The 18,029-nt window shown below is 54.7% G+C and overlaps 1 protein-coding gene across 1 annotated transcript; it reads left to right on the top strand.

Moving 5' to 3' along the window:
* Nucleotides 1-29: 29 nt before the first annotated feature.
* On the top strand, nt 30-16,144 carry LOC306648103 (uncharacterized protein). The gene is made up of 6 exons (XM_079117843.1): nt 30-74; nt 3,138-3,359; nt 6,748-6,833; nt 12,187-12,313; nt 12,729-12,866; nt 14,311-16,144. The coding sequence occupies exons 2-6, from the start codon at nt 3,284-3,286 to the stop codon at nt 16,113-16,115; spliced, it is 2,232 nt and encodes a 743-aa protein (XP_078973969.1). The 5' UTR covers nt 30-74; nt 3,138-3,283; the 3' UTR covers nt 16,116-16,144.
* Nucleotides 16,145-18,029: the final 1,885 nt, after the last annotated feature.

Genomic DNA, 18,029 nt, shown 5'->3' with positions numbered 1-18,029 from the left:
GAGAGAAGAGACTGAGGAGACGGGACCGGCCAAGGAGGACGTGGTGCTTCCTCCAGAACAGGCAGCTTGGCCGGGTCAGGAGGGATCTAGGAGCAGGAGGGTCGGGTCTGGGGAACGCCAATCTGGTGGGGGTGGAGGGAGTCCTCCAGGACGCTGGACAGATCTGTTGGGGACTAAAGAGGCCAGTTATCCCCTTGCCCTGATGGGGGCATAAGAAGATGATTTGGGGAGAGACTCTTAGGAGAGTTTGGGGAGCTTGGATCTGGGAGTCCTCACTAAGCAATCGGGTCCTTCAGGACTCCTGTGAAGAACTGTGGGTGAGGGGCTTGGAAAGGGCTAGGGGCTCTGCAGCGGCTGTGCGCTGGCGTCGGGAGCCGCCCCTGAGCTGCAGCCAGGGGATGCTGTCCAAGGGTCCGGGTTGGAGGACGACTTGGAGTTCCAGGGCGTGCATCTGCAGATGGGAGGTGTGCATGTCCGTGCCTGCACGTGTGTGGAGTGGTCTGGGTGCTTACCAACAGGTCCAGCTTCAACAAGTGTGTTTCTCAGTCCTCCCTGGAGTGTAATGTCAGGATGGAGGTGTCTGTGTACCCAGGTGTGCCCTTTGTGTCTGTCCGATTCTGGGGTTCCCCTCAGTTTGAAGCTTGTTTGTCCTGCACATGGGTGAGGGTCTGCCGGTGAGTCTCAATGTCTCCAAAAAGACCTGAGGGGCAATGTGAGCTTTTCCAAGTCTGCGTGAGTAAGGAGAGTGTGCAGCAGTGTGAGAGGAGGGCTTGCCCATGTGTCAGGAGTACATTGCCTGTCTGCCAGCCCAGCCCCCAAGCTCTAACCCCCTCCCCAGGCATGGGTACTAGGCCCTTCTACCTTCCCTTTATGCCTCAGAGAGGCATGAAGCTGTGTGATGTGCACATCTTTTCCTTCAACAGCGATTTGCTTTTCCCTGGCAACTAGATGGGGTGGGTTGGAGGACAGTCCATATGAGACCCGGATGAAGACCTCAGTGACAGGGACATGGTGCAGGGAAGCTGGGGCCAGAGTAAAGAGGGCCCTCCTTGACTCTCACCCCTGCTAATAATAAACTGAAGCCAGTGGTTTCCTTTGCCATAGGCACTGTTTAATTCCTCAGCATGCATGCAAACATTCCGCCTTCATATTCAGTCATTTTGTTCTCATTTTTATGGAGTGGAAAACTGAAGTATGTATAGAGGTTAAATAACCAACCCAGTATTCAGACCACGGAGCGAAATACAGAACATCTACTTTAATTTGAATTTCAGACAAAAATTACTTTTTAGCAATTATCAAGTGTTGTATAGGACATACCTCTACTTAAAAATAACTTATTAAAATACATTTTTTAAATAATGCTTTTGCATAGGCATGTCCCAGGCAGTAACAGGGATATACCTATCCTTGAAGATCATGCATCTTCAATCAGATGTTGTTTTCATTGTGTGCCATCTATTTTTATCTACTCAGTCTGGCAACTCAGTCCCAGAGGTCTCACATGTAGTGAATGGTAGGCCGGGAACCACCCCCTTCGCTTCCAGACAGACCTGCCCCAGTACCTGCCTACCTGCTTTACCCTCACACCCGGATGATACCTGGGGGTGGCAAGGAGCCCCCATCTGAGCCTTCCAACATCCGGCTTTGCTGCAGGACTGCTTCTCCCCCAAGCAGTGCATCCAGGGGCCACATAGGCTGGTCTCTCCATCTTCATAGCAGTCCTGAGGAGTCATATAACACCCTGGTTCAAAGTAGGAGGCACCCAAGCAAGACAAAGCAGGGTCATTTGCCCAATGTCCCCATGAAGAACTTGGCTAAATCAGCCTGTTTTCCTCTGCTATAGTAAAATACCTAAGGCAGATGATAAAGAGGCTTATTTTGGCTCACGGTTTGGGAGAGTGAAGTCCCAGCAGCATGGTGCAAGCTCTGGGAAGGGCCCTCCTTGGCTGCACGGAGCATGTTTGGAATGCATGTGTGTCTCTGTGTGGTCTCTCTCCCTCGCCTGGTAAAGGAGTCAGTCTTGGTGCTCCAACCTAATGACCTAATCTTGTAATCACTTCCCAAAGGGCTCATCATTAAACACTATGGTCTGATTAAGTTTCCACTCTCTTGATACATTACCCTAAGACTTTGAAGCTCAAAATCCTGCATGAGTTTTGGGAGGACAGACCACATTTGAAACATAACAGGAACACAGCTGGGTTTGAACTTGAGTCTCTTAACTCTTCAATGTCTTGGTCTGAGCTACTCTGTTGTCGTTTAGTTTCTTAAAGCTATTATTGTTTGTTGGCTTGTGGATCCAGAGATCTAACCCAGGGTCCTGTGAATGCTTGGAGGAACTCTACCATGGAGCCATACCCAGCTCACATCATCACTGTAGAACAGGGTCAGAAGGACAGGGGAATTTGGATCCTCACTAAGAGCTGCCTTCACTGGGGGCTGACTATATGTAGGGATTAGAGGATAATTCGATGTGCAGCAAAATGAGTTGCCCCTTCAGAACCCCAACTGCATGCATAATTGTCAGCACAATAACAATTTGAGGGTCTCCAGAGATAATGCTATTTATTTGGGAACTGGAGAACATTGCAGTGGGATGCACGGACCACAGAAAATTATGGGCATACTAAAAGTTGAGGTAAGGGCAATTTTTATAAGCAGAAAAGGGAGAACTCTGTGAGAGCTACTTGGTAGCTTGGTCCCTTGGTAGATGCCTGAGGTGGGAGTTAGCCACGGCTTGTTGGTGGGGATGCCATCCTGAGAAGTGTTTTGTCCAGGGCATCTTAGGATGGTAAAGATAAACGTGGTCATAGAAATCCATGCATATGGGCAAGGCTTGCAAAGCATGGGGTACGTGTAGAGCAGGAAGAAATTTCCTGTGGGTGTTAGGAAGTCTTTGAGAAAGGACTTCCCTCAGTACTTCCCTCACTGTGGCGAGAAGAGTTCTCTATGACTTCCTGGCTCTCGTTCTGTCCGAGTCTGACAAGAATGACTTCATCTTGGTGTCAGCGGATTTCACACATTTTTTCCACCTTTTGCTTAGAGAAGAGACCCTCTCGAAGCCTCACACCCCACAATCCCTGATTCTGCCCCTGCCAAGTGCTCTCCACAAATCATTCAATTGATTTTTCTAGGGGGAGGCCCTGCTGACACTTCTTTCCAGTTGTAGATAGAAGACTTGGGGAGGTGACGTCTTCTGCCTGAGGGCTCCAGCTGCTGAGTGCAGAATTCCAGCTCAGGCCACCTCGCTCCACCCCTCTCCCTAGGAGCTGCGTCTGCCATGCACACAATGCGGAATGTTGGCACCGTCAAAGACAAGACCTCAGAGGTGAAGACCAAGCCTCCAGATGATAGAGGTGAGAGGCCGCATCATGGGAGGTGGGCAGGCTGGCAAGCGTGGGGAGGGCTTCCAAAACATGTCGAGCGAACTTGGACTCCAGGCCCTCCCCTAGCCCTGTATCCTTCCTCTGGCATCCCCTGGGGTGGAAAGGTCAGAGACTCTCCTAGGTGGAACTCCAGGGCATTTAGGTCACAGGAATAAGTCTTAGCACTTCCCTCAGGGGTGTGTGTTGGGAGCTGGCCACTCACTGTGACCTGGAGGCCCCACCTGGGTTACCCTGCATCCTACTATCTGTCCAGAGGTTGGGAGGCAGCATGTTGGAGATACTGGAAGCCGACCAGAGATGGGTGCAGATGTCAGCATGATGCGACTTGGGCCCAGACCTGTGGGTCCTGCTGGTGGGTTGACCCACAAAGGAAGGCCGCAGGGCTTGCTGTGATGCAGATTCATACAAAGTTGCAAAAACAGCACAGATTGCTCAACACATGTGTGCCTTTGATCTACTTTCCCTGGTGGTCACCTCTCACCTGATGACAACACATCTAACCAAGACGTCGGCATGAGAAGAGTGTGTGTGTGCATTGCTGTGTTACTTGGTCACATTGGCAGCATGATGTAACATCACTGCTACCAGAAAATACTGTTTTTCAACACAAAGCTCTCCTAGTGCCGTCATAGCCACGCCCACCCTGCCCTCTGAGCTCCATCCTGTCATAGCCACGCCCACCCTGCACTCTTATCTTCCTGTCCTGTCATAGCCACGCCCACCAGGCCCACCTGAGCTCCCTGTCCTGTCATAGCCACGCCCACCCTGCCCAATGATCTTCCTGTCCTGTCATAGCCACGCCCACCCTGCCCACCTGAGCACCCTGTCCTGTCATAGCCACGCCCACCCTGCACTCTGATCTTCCTGTCCTGTCATAGCCACGCCCACCCTGCCCACCTGAGCTCCCTGTCCTGTCATAGCCACGCCCACCCTGCCCTCTGATCTTCCTGTCCTGTCATAGCCACTCCCACCCTGCCCTCTGATCTTCCTGTCCTGTCATAGCCACGCCCACCCTGCCCTCTGATCTTCCTGTCCTGTCATAGCCACGCCCACCCTGCCCACCATCATTTACTCCTCTGCTCTCCCTCTCTCAATGTCATCGTTTAAAGAATGTTCAATTGGAGTTTTACAGTTTGTGACCTTTGGTTTGCTTTTAGTTTTTGACGCTACACAATGTGGTTGAGGTCTGTATTTGCGGTATTGCATATAAACACTTGACTCCTTTTATTGCTGACTAGTAGTGTTCACAATCAAAACTTCAAGTCTGACATGGTGGCACACTCCTGTAACCCCAGCTATTCAGGAGGCTGAGGCAGGAGCATCATAAAGTTAAGGCCAGCCTCAGCAACTTAGCGAGACCCTATCTCAAAACAGAAAGGGTTGGGGATGTGACTCAGTGGTAAAGCATCCCTGGGTTCAGAACCCAGTACCAGAAAAAGAATTTTTTTCAACAGATTTAAAGACCTAAGAGGCTGTTATTGGCCAATTAGAATCAGGTAGCATCTCGTGTAGAGACTTGGGTTCTCTGGCGACCTGGGCCGTGGAAAGTCACTTTACAGACTGGAAGGATGTGAAGAACAGAAAGGGAGCAGAGTGTCTGTCTGTTCTGTTCAAAGCTCGTTATCAATCTGATGGGGTAGGCAGGGCCCCTCTGGTGAGCTGCTTCGAATCTCCTGGTTTGGGGAAACCGGCTCCTCTGGAACTTCACCACATCTAGCGTGAGTGCCTAGGCTCTGTTTGGTCTGGCCTGATGGGCCCACAGCAACAGCCTCCACACAGGTCACTCACAGGACGTGCTCCCTGTGGCCAGTGGACCACAGTCAGCTTCACCTTTCAAGGGATATTGGAGTTGTGTCCAGGTCTGCCTATTGCAGATGAAGGTGTCCCAAGTATCACCTGGGCTATTGTGTGGACATTTTCATTTCTTTGGGATAACACCCAGGATTGTGACCCATCATTGGTCACTTGCCCAAAGAAGAGCCACAGGCATGTCACAGTGCTACAAAATCTGAGACCACTCTCCTGAAGATCTTCAGGAAACCATCCACTTCCTCTGAGCCAGGGTGTTTCTCCTGCCTGGGTGGCTGCCTTTCCACCCAAATCAGGGTCTGCTGCTCCTCCAAGCTCTTCCCACCAGGCAGGGGTTAAGGGTGTGATAAAACAGAAGAGATCCTCAAAGCTAACCAGTCATGCCAGACCCCAGCAGGGCCCGGTGACTTTCACCAGCCAGCCTCTGACTTCATCCCACACATCTCCTCAGGCTCACGAGGATCTAACCCTCTGAGCTTTGCCTTGCCTTAAATGACCTGACTCGGGGCCTTTGCATGTGCCATTCCCTCAGAAATTTGGGGAAGCAAGGAGATTGGGGGAAGTGAGATTCTGGGAGATGGAAAATCTGGGAGGTAGGGAAATTCTAGAAGATGGGGATTCTGGGAGTGGAGTGGAGATTCAGGGAGGTGGGGAGATTCTGGGAGGTGGGGAGGGTGAACTCCTCCCCAGTCCGGCTGGTGGAGGGTCAAGATGGAGGCCAGACTGACCCAGTTTGATTTCTGCTTTGGACACCTCGTGCTATGACTAATGTGTCTGACTTAATCTGGGAACTAAATCTTCTTCCAACAATTGCAATCTCATGTTCCGATTGGAGAGTGTGATCAGATGTGTAAAGGCCTGTATCTCAGTGGGCTTCTGGGTGTCTCAGCTCCTTGCAATGATGCCCTGAGAGGTGCCCTCTTCCCTGTGTAAGTCTTGCCTAAAATCAGTCAAAGCAATCACAAACTCTTGCTAAGGACCTACATCTGAACAGATTCAGGAGGGACATGGACTAAGTCTGCCAGGTACTGTGACAGGCACCCAGACTCTAAGCTGGACTGGCAGAAGGGCAGACGGCTGGGCGGGTGAGCCCTGAGGAAGCAGTGCAGCAGAACGTTAGAGGTGGAAGACAGGCGGTGGGGTTTCCTGGGCATTTCCTCCCTCCAGTTTGCTTGGGATGAGGAGGGACAAAAATTGCAAATGTGTTGCCGATGTTCCAGTCAAGAGTAACCTGGCCTCTGCTTCCACACTACCTAGGTGCTCCCCAGAGACAGTACTGTCTCCAGAAAGCTCTGTGCTCACACAAACAGCTACGTGAGCATGTCTGTTGTCACGCATTTATGGGTGAGCTTTGCGCACATGGTGGCTTACGATGCATGCCACTGGGGTCTTGTTTTGGGTTCCTAGAGTTGCTGTGGAAGGAACACCTCAGCACGGAGACAGGCTGGCCCCTGTTCGCGCTCAGTTCTCTTACTGCTCAGGTTTCCTGGGTGGGTGTGCCCGTCCTCAGAGCCAGGCTGGACTCACAACTCTCCCCTTCCTGCACCAGCCCTTTCTTCACGGAATCCAAGTCCTACCCCGACCAGACTCTCCAAGAAGAAGGGAAGAATCCGACCTCCACCAGCCTGGAGCAAGGTAAGCGGACTGGCTCCTTTTTGGCCAGAGGCCAGCTGTATTTGGAGAGGGGGAACTTGTGTCCTGCCCTCCCTGCCCAGCTCAGCCCTGCTCAGCTTGGTGTGCACTGCACCCACAGGAGGGTGATTTCCTTAGAGATGGGCCACCCTTCCCTGCCTCCTCTGTGCTAACTCCTGTCTCTGGCCCGTTGCTACCCACTGGGCTCAGTGGTGGAATCCCGGTCCAGTGTGTGACTCCTGGGGTACATCCCATCACCGCAGAGCAGGAAGGGCTCGATCCATCACATCACTGCAGAGCAGGAAGGGCTCCATCCATCCCACCACTGCAGAGCAGGAAGGGCTCCATCCGTCCCATCACTGCAGAGCAGGAAGGGCTCCATCCGTCCATCACTGCAGAGCAGGAAGGGCTCCATCCGTCCATCACTGCAGAGCAGGAAGGGCTCCATCCGTCCCACCACTGCAGAGCAGGAAGGGCTCCATCCGTCCATCACTGCAGAGCAGGAAGGGCTCCATCCGTCCATCACTGCAGAGCAGGAAGGGCTCCATCCATCCCATCACTGCAGAGCAGGAAGGGCTCCATCCGTCCATCACTGCAGAGCAGGAAGGGCTCCATCCATCCCATCACTGCAGAGCAGGAAGGGTTCCATCCATCCCATCACTGCAGAGCAGGAAGGGCTCCATCCGTCCATCACTGCAGAGCAGGAAGGGCTCCATCCATCCCATCACTGCAGAGCAGGAAGGGCTCCATCCGTCCATCACTGCAGAGCAGGAAGGGCTCCATCCATCCCATCACTGCAGAGCAGGAAGGGCTCCATCCGTCCATCACTGCAGAGCAGGAAGGGCTCCATCCATCCCATCACTGCAGAGCAGGAAGGGCTCCATCCATCCCATCACTGCAGAGCAGGAAGGGCTCCATCCTGTCCCATCACTGCAGAGCAGGAAGGGCTCCATCCTGTCCCATCACTGCAGAGCGGGAAGGGCTCCATCCATCCATCACTGCAGAGCGGGAAGGGCTCCATCCGTCCATCACCGCAGAGCGGGAAGGGCTCCATCCGTCCCATCACTGCAGAGTGGGAAGGGCTCCATCCGTCCCATCCCTGCAGAGCGGGAAGGGCTCCAATCCGTGCCATCACTGCAGAGCGGGAAGGGCTCCAGTCTGTCAGGCTCTGCCCCTCATCATGCCTGGGTTTCTTCAGAGGACAGGTGGCCACCTGAGGGTGGCTGGTAGGTGTCCATCATCTGCCCACCCCTCCCCTGTTCTGCTGACAGAGCCCCAGCCTAGAGACGGCTGGGATGAGTAGTGGGCAGGGTCTGCACAGTGATGGAATGCATGGGAACAGCAGTGCAGGAGGGAAGGGGCTTTGGTGGATGGAGGCTGGCAGTGCGCCCAGCCTCCTGGAGCATGTCCCCCTCCTGGCCACTCTTGGTCTTTCCTTAGGGACCCCTGTCTGCCACCCACCTTGGGTGAAGCTGATCCTGCCCCTTTTCCTGGCATTCCCACATCCAATCAGAGCACACCCTACACAGGACCCAACGACTGGCTCAGGGCCAGGCATGTGACTCTGTCTTGGCCAATCAGAATTGGTTCTGGGACTTTTGCTGGACGCCAGAACTGCCAACCAGGTGAGAAAGCTGAACTGACATCCCAGTGCTTATGAGAGGCTCAGATGGAGGTCCAGAGAGGCAGCCTCTGCTGTCACGCCGGAACCTCCTGAGGTGCACACAGGCCTCAGCTCAGCATCCCAAAAGACAGAAATGGCTTTCCTGTTAGTGCCAGCAGCACTACACACACACACACACACACACACACACACACACACACACAGAAAGATAAAGGCGCATATCATGGAAACAATTTAAAACTCCAAGAAAATTGCAACAGAGTGCACAGCTCACCGGCCACACCATCTGTGAGTGTTTCTGCTGTTTATTTGACAGCTGCACTCTCCATTGTCATGCACATGTCATCGTCAGGACCTCTGAGCACCGAGTGACCCATCCAGCACCGCCCTGAACACAGCTGTCTGTGTCCCCTGATCATCTTCTAACATTGACCCTTGGCGTGACGCTTTTTGCAAACTTGGGAAACGCCACCCGCTTTGGCATTCTTTCTTCTCCAGGGCAGGATCCTGTGGGGGGCAGTGTTGAGTTGGTGGTCATATTTGGTTTTCCTCAAGTCTGGAAAACCTCCTGGGTCACTTTTCGCCTTTTACGACCCTGGCATTTTTGAAGACTAGAGTCAGGGCACATTGGGCCTGGGTGCCTCTTCTGTGGCCTCAGCTCATGTTGTGCCCCTGTGCCCAGGTGGTGCTGGGTCTGCTCAGGGCCTCACATTTGATCGGCCTGTGGTCAGTCTGTCTTCATTGGTGGATGCTCATGTTGATCTTGGTCAAGATAGTTGTCCAATTTCTCCACCAAATACTTTCTGATTTTCCTTGTTGCAACTAATAAGCAATCAGCAAGGAGGCCCTTTAGATCCTACAGATACCCTTGGGTAGGAAGTATTCTGATTGGCCCACTATGAGTCACATGCCCACCACTGAGCCAACAACACTGGAGAGCAGGACCCTCACCGGCCCAGCCTGGGTCACGCTGCGGGCCCCTGAAGTCCAAGGGGGGGTGTCTTTGCCTCCCCTGACAAACCAAGAAAGGGACGCACGGAATAAGGCTGCGGTTCTCACCTGGAAGCACCTTCTCCTCCAGGGTCCTTTGGCAATGTATGGACACATTTTGGCTGTCACACTGGAGGGGACATGCTACTGGTGTCTAATGGGTGGAGGCCAGGGGTGCACCCACAGTGCACAGTCAGCCCCAGCCCAGGTCAGAGAATGAACTGGCCCGACGTGGCAGTGGAGCCAAGGCTGAGGAACCCAGGGCTGGGGAAAGATGGTTCTGTAGAGGAACAGGCACAGAGCAGAACCCAACCCTCCCGTCCACTGATGCCTCGCAGCCAGGGACCCAGCCTAGTGAAACCACAAGCCCAGACTCTCAACTCAGCCACTACTGGCTGCGTGGTCTGGGTTATTTCTTGAGCTTCTTTGAGCCTCAGCTCCCTCATCTGTGAAATGGGCTGGTTGCAGTAGCCCATCACAGGGTCAGTACAAGGACAGAGAGTGGATCGTGCGGCTCTTAGAATGCACCTATCATATAAGTGTTTGTAGGATGGATGGGGAATTTTCCATGCTTGGAAGATTGGCCCTGACCCTTCGAGCCCCACGTGTGATCACGTGAGTGGGTGAGCTCGTGCCAGTGGAGAAGGACACAGAGGGCTGAGGCTTCGAGAGCATCCATGTGCCTTCCTCTACAAGTACCACGGCCACCACTGGGACGTCCTGACGGAAATCGCTAGAGCTGCCCATGGCTTACAGGTGGCAGCGTTGAGGCACATGCTTCACGTGGAAAGAGAAGTGGGGCATTTTTACAACAGCAGGTCGTTTTAACAGACCAGCTGCGGCGAGGGTGGTTGGCGGGCAGCTCGTGGTTCCGGCTCTCAGTGAGTGGCGGGTGCTGCTGTGGCTCTTCCCTTGCCGTAATCTGTTTAACCCCCAGGTGGTACCGTTAGCTCCTCTTCCCATCTCACAGATGTGAAACCAGGCACGGGAAGCCGCTCGCCCAAGGACGCTCCGCGTGGCCGAGCCTGGCGCCAGCCCGCTGCCCGGTGGTGCTGGCCTTCTCTGCTTTTCTGGTTTCCTCCTGCCTCTGAGCCCTTCTGCCCGCCCGCCTCTCACCTCCTTCGGGACGCCTTCTGCTCTGCTCTGCCTCACAGACTCTCGTTCTGGAGACTCGGCTCTGCTGTCATCTTCTCTTTCAAGCCTCTTGTAGAGTTCCCCAAAATTGCCCACGGATGTCCTGTGTGCTCCTGCACCTCCTCCAGCACCGGCCATGCTACGTCAGGTGTCCCTGGGGCCCTGCCCATCGCTCTGCTCCCCACCCTGAACCCTGAGCCCAGGTGGGACGCAGGCTTGGCTGCTGTCTTCTGAATTCAGAAGCTTTGTGGGCGGCATGACTTGATTTCCCGCTCAGGGACAGTCCCTGTGTGAACCTTCTGGTGGGGCAGTGACCACTGCCCGGGGCTCCACACCAGCCTCCTGTGATCTGCTTCTCCTCCCTAGGAGGTCGAGGAGGGCTCACCCAACAAGTTACATCCTGCCCCAAAGGAAGTGGGGACGTGGGAAGGGAAGGACAGCTCTGGCCCCTCTAAAGGCAAAGATGGATCTGTCACTTCTGCTGACACCCATCAGCTAGAGCGCAGTCACATGACCCTGTCTGGCCGCGAGGGGTGCTGGGAAACGTGGCCTTGCTCGTAGCTTCCATCAGTACAGCAAAGGAGGAGTGTGTGTCCACCGCAGCCCAGGTCTGTTAGGTTAGCTCACGCCCAGCTCCTGGCCCTGGCGCTGCACGAACGGACTGATCTCCAAGTCTGCATCCATCTCCCATTGCTGGGACCCCCCGTTTAAACACATACTCAGAATGATAGTGAATACTGACCATGATTCCCATGTTTATCCCCTCGTCCTCACAGTAACCCAGGAGGTAGGTCCTGTTGTTATCCCTAGTTCAGATACAAGGCAATGGAAGCACAGAGAGCTTGTGTCATTTGCCTAAGGTCACACAGCTAGTTAAGTGACCAAGCCAGGAGTGAAGCCCAGGAAGTCTGGCTCCTGAGTCTGTGTTCCTAACCATCCTTGGTATCTACATAACAGATATGGAAACTGGGAGATTTCCAGATGCCCAAAAGACTGACATGCAGGATTCTTCCGGGCATTGATGTTTCCAACTTATATAGCATCCATACATGCACTCACCTCCCAGCCCCACATAAATGTTGGGAACATACCTGTCGCGTTATCTGTTGCCATGGCAACACTACAGCACTTTGGGGGCACACACCCAGAAGAGGTTGTTCAGGAGGCTCCTTCTTAGGGGCAGTCTGGGTGTTGGCTCATCTAGGCTGGCTCTCCAAGGACCTGGGGGCCTTAGTGGCTGCACACTTCTTTCGAGCTCCAAGAGGCTGTCCTGGGCGTGTTCTTGCTCCTGGGAAGCAGTAGAGGGGCAGCAAGAACACTGCCAGTTATCAAGGGGTTTTTTCCAAGTTTCTGCACATGTCACATTTAACCACCATCCCACTGGCCAAAGCAAGTGCTATGGCCAGGTTCAAATTCACAATGGGAGGGCACTTCCTGGTGACAGGCAAAGGGTGTGGGTATGGGGCGGGCGAGGCACGGGGCCCCGCTCACTGCTGCAGCCAGGCAGGATTCTGAACACACCCACACCTGCACCCCCGGCACCTCCTCTCCTGGGCCAGGGAAGGGACCGGGCCCTGGGTGAAGAGCAGCAGGGCTCTGGTGTTACAGGAGCCAGTGGTCTTCAAGGATGTAGCCCTGTACTTCACCCAGAAGGAGTGGAAGCTGCTGAAGCCTGCACAGAAGGACCTGTACAAGGACGTGATGCTGGAGAACTACAGAAATTTGGCCTCCCTGGGTAAGGACGGCCTCCCTACCCGCAACCCCGATTCTGAAGGGCTCTGAGCTTTACGGGAGGCCCAGTGCCCTGCCTCGGGACTGGCGCAGAGGCCAAAGCTTGCGTGTCCTGGGCTTCATCCTATCCTGGCACAGCTCGCGGAGGCACAGAGCTGCCGCCATGCCAGGTGTCCGGGGGCTGCGGGTTTGCAGCAGGACAGGTAGGAGTGTTGGTCTCACTGTGATTGGAGTTGGCGGAGGTCACAGGCCGCAGCTAAACCCGTGGAGGGGGTGGACACGCTCCCTGGTGGCGCTCAGGTGGGAGCTGCTGGGGTGGCAGCCCAGGCCGCGGAGCATCCTCCCCGCTAGCCTTCCTGTGCAAGCGCTGGCGGCGGAGAGGACGCTGGGGGCATGCAACGCTCTCTCCTTCTGCGTAGTAGGGTGTCATTTCTTCAAGCCAAAGTTGGTCACCAGGCTGGAGCAAGGCATCGAGCCCTGCGTGGAGGAGAGACCCCGCCCCGGAGGCCCCCCGCCAGAGGAGGACAAGAGAGGCGCAGCGAGCGAGAGCACTGCGGGTGAGCGGGGCCCGGGTGGGCGGCGGGCCTTGGCTGCTCTCCGCGCTGCCAGGTGCTCTCCTTCCGTTGTTCCTCGGTTACTGCTTCACCCAGAACCTTGGAAAGGTGTCTGTGGCATTTTTTTGGTGCCGGTTGGTCTGTACATGACCTTCATCTTTTCCAGTGTCTCCAGTGCACAGCCCTCCATGGGCTTAGAAAAGCAAGGGCACACTTCTGGCCAGCACTGTTCTTACCCACTGCGTTCTAACCCTCCAGAGTAGGCAGATGTTTTCCACTCACCTGTTTGTTCTGTTGTCCCAGATGTGAAACACAGATAAAGACAAATACAGTGTGTAACATGCAACTAACTGTTTGATTATGTAGCACATATATTCTAAAATATAATTATCTGAAATATGTTGATATTAATATAGGATGGGATAAGAATCACAAATAATAATGAGCACTATTCATTAGATAGTGATCCTCTTCCACACTCCTGCTGCCGCCTCCCTAGTTCCAACTCCTGATATTTATCACCTACCCAGTGTAAGTATGTCTTGAAGAAGTTCTACTTTCTAAATCAGCTCCCAGTGATACCGTCCCCCAAGGATGACTTCAAGGAGAAACGTGAGTACTGGCAAGAACGTGGGGTCTGGCTGAGTGTCAGCCAGCACAGAGCAGGCCTGGGCAATCCATGCCTCATGCCCATTCACAAGGGGTCCCTCCTGGTGCCAAAGTGACCCGTAAGGGCCCAGCTCTGGTACCATCACGCCAAGGATGGGGATTTCAAAACACGCGTTTTGGCAAGACATAAGCGTTGGCTCCATGGCAGGCGAGGAGCGAGCGGGGCTCCCGGGCTGCTGGTGGAAGTATATGTGGGTGTAGCCATGGAGGGGGAGATGTCAGACAGCACCCGCTAGGATCACACACAAGCTCCTCAGCAACCCACAGTTCCTCCTGGGCACACCCAGGGGACATGTGTCTGCATTCACCAGGAGGTGTGCCGCAGTGTCCACAGCAGCTCTGTTCAGAATGACCCCAAGGTGGGGTCTCCACGCACCTGTAAGTAGTAAGGTAGGCAGATGTGTTCTGGCATATTCACACCATGAAAGACTACAAGCCGTGCAAGTGTGACTGTCACAAAGGTAACACTGAGCGCAGAACTGCAGACCCTGAAGGGCACATGGCCATAGCTACGTTCATAAGGTGTGCAAGAACAGCAGTGCCGATGCATGTCGTGAGGGTGGGGTGGTCTGCCCAGGGCAGAGGACACGGTGTGAGGGAAGGCCCGAGTGACCTCCACTCGGTGCTGTGGACACAGATGTGCTCACTCTGTAAGCACTATCAAATGGAGGACTTTTTATCTGTATATAAACTTTGTACATGTGTTATGTGCCATTAAAACATTTTAAAATCAAAACAGCAATGTAAAACAGATGTTTGCATTCTGGATCGCTTTCAGGCAAGACAACGACGCAGCATAAACCAAAGACAAAACCGAAGAAGCCAGGCAGTTCTAAGAGTCCACTGCAGGAGAAGGCAAAGGAAACTGTCCAAAGCGGTGCCCGGCAGAGAGTTAGGAAAGAAAGGGCCTCGGGAAGCAAGGGCAGACCATCTCCAGGTAACCAGAAAGCTGGCTCCAGGCGGGACACAAGAGCAGGCAAGAACCTCTCCCCTGCTCAGAAAAAGTGTGGGCCTGCCGCCCCCAAGGAACCTTCCAGCCAAAAGCCGGCCAACTCAGCTCCCCCCAAGGAACCTTCCAGCCAAAAGCCGGTCCCTGCAGCTCCCCTCAAGGAACCTTCAAGCCAGGCCACCGCAGCTCCCCCGAAGGAACCTTCCAGCCAAAAGCCGGCCAACTCAGCTCCCGCAAAGGAACCTTCCAGCCAAAAGCTGGCCCCTGCAGCTCCCCGCAAGGAACCTTCAAGCCAGGCCACCGCAGCTCCCCCGAAGGAACCTTCCAGCCAAAAGCCGGCCAACTCAGCTCCCGCAAAGGAACCTTCCAGCCAAAAGCTGGCCCCTGCAGCTCCCCGCAAGGAACCTTCAAGCCAGGCCACCGCAGCTCCCGCAAAGGAACCTTCCAGCCAAAAGCCGGCCCCTGCAGCTCCCCCCAAGGAATCTTCAAGCCAGGCCACCGCAGCTCCGCCGAAGGAACCTTCCAGCCAAAAGCTGGCCACCGCAGCTCCAACACCAAAGAAAACCGCAAAGAAAACCCGTCAAGGAAAGAAGACCCCAGAAAAGGGCACTCGTAAGAAAACACAGGGCGCCAGGGGCTCCAAAAAGCACCAGAGCCCCCGAAAGGGTAAGAATCACTTTAAATGCAAGGAGTGTGGAAAGACCTTCAACCAGACCCTGCACCTGGTGGAGCACGAGCGCATCCACACCGGGGAGAAGCCCCACAAGTGCGGCGTGTGCGGGAAGTCCTTCCGCCACAGCTGGTACTTCTTCACGCACCGCCGCATCCACACCGGCGAGAGGCCCTACAAGTGCAAGGAGTGCGGGAAGGCCTTCAACAGCAGCTCCACGCTCAGCAGCCACTTCCGGATCCACACGGGCGAGACGCCCTTCAAGTGTGACGAGTGCGGGAAGACCTTCAAGCAGAGCACCAAGCTCACGCGCCACCGCAGGGTGCACACCGGGGAGAAGCCCTACGAGTGCGACGCCTGCCACAAGCGCTTCGGCCGCAGCTCCTCCCTGAGGGAGCACAAGAGGATCCACACCGGCGAGAAGCCCTACCGCTGCTGCGAGTGTGGCAAGACCTTCCGGGTCAACGCGCACCTGGCGGAGCACCGGCGGCTCCACCAGGCCGAGAAGCCGCACAAGTGCCAGCAGTGCGGGAAGCACTTCCGGAACGGCGCCCACCTGTCCGAGCACCAGCAGATCCACGTGCCGGGCGCGCGCCAGGACTGCCCCGAGTGCGGGAAGGCCTTCCCCAGCGAGGCGGCCCTGCTCAAGCACCAGAAGAGCCACGGGGAGGACGCCCTGCACCGCTGCCAGGGCTGCGGGAAGGCCTTCCGCTGCAAGTCGAGCATCATCAGGCACCAGCGGCTGCACGCAGGCGAGAAGCCCTTCGTGTGCCCCGAGTGCGGGAAGGGCTTCACCGACAGGACCACCCTGAATAACCACCGCAGGGTGCACGCCGGGGACAGGCCGGATCCCTGCGCGCAGTGCGGGAGGGCCTTCAGGCACCTGGCCTCCCTGGCGCTCCACCAGAAGATGCACGCCAGGAAGACTCTCCACCAGAAAGAGCGCGCAGGAAAGGGGCAGTGAGCGCCGCCCCGAGAGAGCCCGTCCAGGACCCACCCCGGAGCCACCGGCAAGGTCAGCATGAGGGGACTGTCCCACGGACCCGGCTTGGTTTCCATCAGAGTTTCTGGCACACCAGCGGTTCCCGACAGGCAGGCCTTCCTCCCAGAACGTCCCTGCAGTGTCAAGAGACATTTTTGGTCGCCTCACCTGGGAGGTGCTGCTGGCAACTGGCATCTACGGGTAGAGGCCAAGGATGCAGAAAAAAGTCCTACAACATGCCAAGCAGGCTCCTCACCACCCAAGAACAAAGAACACCCTGCCCACCTCAAGCAAAAGCCCTGTGGATAACTGAGTTTGAGAGGGAACTCGGCTCTTTTCCTGTGCTGTCCAACACAATAGCCACTAGCAAGGCGTACATACTTACCTTTAGAGGAATCAGCGTGGAGTAAAATTAAATGCAAGCTCTTTAATGCACCAATCACACGTCAGTGTCAGTGGCCGGTGGCTACTGCATGGACCTTGGGGACAAATAGCCTGCCCAGCATCGTGGAAGCTTCTCCTCAGCACCGGTTGAGATCTCAGCTGTCAGAAATCTCACATGGGATGGTTCCGAGAAAGTAAGAAAAGGTGTGCAACTGGGAGACACTGAATTTGTATCTCCTTACAGTCAATTGTCGAGTTTTGTGAACGGCTTTAGGAGAGTGTCTTGGGGCCCCGGAAGCTCTGGGCACTTTCAGATCTCAAGCTGGCTGGTCCTCCCCAGGACACCTGCCTGTGGTCAGGAAGGAACAGTCGACAGATTACTGACAGTGTTGCTGATACAGGCCAGCCTTTGTGGGGCCTGTCTGTCCAGCACGGTGCTGAGCTCTTTATCTCAATTATCGTAGCCAGTTCCCTCGTGCAGCCTATGAAACAGGAATTTTTATGGTCCCCAATGTTTAAGTGAGGAAACCATGGCTTTCAAGAGCTTTTATTTTTTTTTAATATATTATTCCAACTTTGTACATAAACCAAGATTTTTGTTCTTTTATATTGTACTCTTTCAGGTTGACACAATTTGGATTTCACAAAAGGTGTCTTTAAAAAAAAAAAGTGAGGGCTGAGGTTGCGGCTCAGTGGTTGAGCGCTTGCCTAGCATGGATGAGGCACTGGGTTCGATTCTCAGCACCACAAAAAAAATAAATATAATAAGCTTATTAAAAAAAAAGTGAGCTGCAGATGTAGCTCAGTGGTAGAGCACTCGCCTAACATGTGCAAGGCCCTGTGCTTGATCCCCAGAACCCCAGGGGAAAAAAAGGTCTAGGTGTTTGCATTTCTGTGTAGACTGCCTGCCAGAGCAGAGAGCAGCTTGGATCTGGGCTGGCGGGACCTGACACAGTGAATAAATCTGAGGGTGGACTGGGCAGATGCAGCCCTCAGCCTGGTGTGAGGGAGGTAGCCAGTGCACAGCCACATGTTCATTGATGAATCCTCTGCAGTTGCTTCCTGGCTCAGGAAGGCAGCATCCCACTGTTGGGACAGAGACCAGGTGGCCCATAAAGCTAGGTATATTTACTCTGTGTCCCTTGGTAGAAAATCCTAGCCAACCGCCTCTCTGAAGGACTGAAGTGAACCAGGGAGGACATGGTTAGAAAAGGAGAGGCCCACTGAGGCAGAGACTGGAGCCTCCTGCGGGTGACTGTCAGTGTAGAAGGCACCAGGCACGCCACCCACTGCCTGCCACCCAGGTGAATCTCTGTGTGCCTGTGGCTGTGCGTGTGTGCCCCTCTGATGACACCTGTCGTGAACAACACTTCGTTCAGTGCAACACCGATCCTCCTACTTAAAGCTGCCTGTGACAACCTTCTAGGTCAATTTCATTAGCCATCGTGGGGCGCCACCTGCAGCTGGAAAGCCACAGTGGGTGGCTGGGCTGCGCGTGACGGCTCAGGGCTC

Source organism: Sciurus vulgaris (assembly GCF_902686455.1).
Source record: "Sciurus vulgaris genome assembly, chromosome: 17".
In the NCBI taxonomy this organism is placed as follows: domain Eukaryota; kingdom Metazoa; phylum Chordata; class Mammalia; order Rodentia; family Sciuridae; genus Sciurus; species Sciurus vulgaris.
The sequence above is the reverse complement of the archived record's forward strand: the minus strand, read 5'-3'. Positions and strand labels throughout refer to the sequence as shown.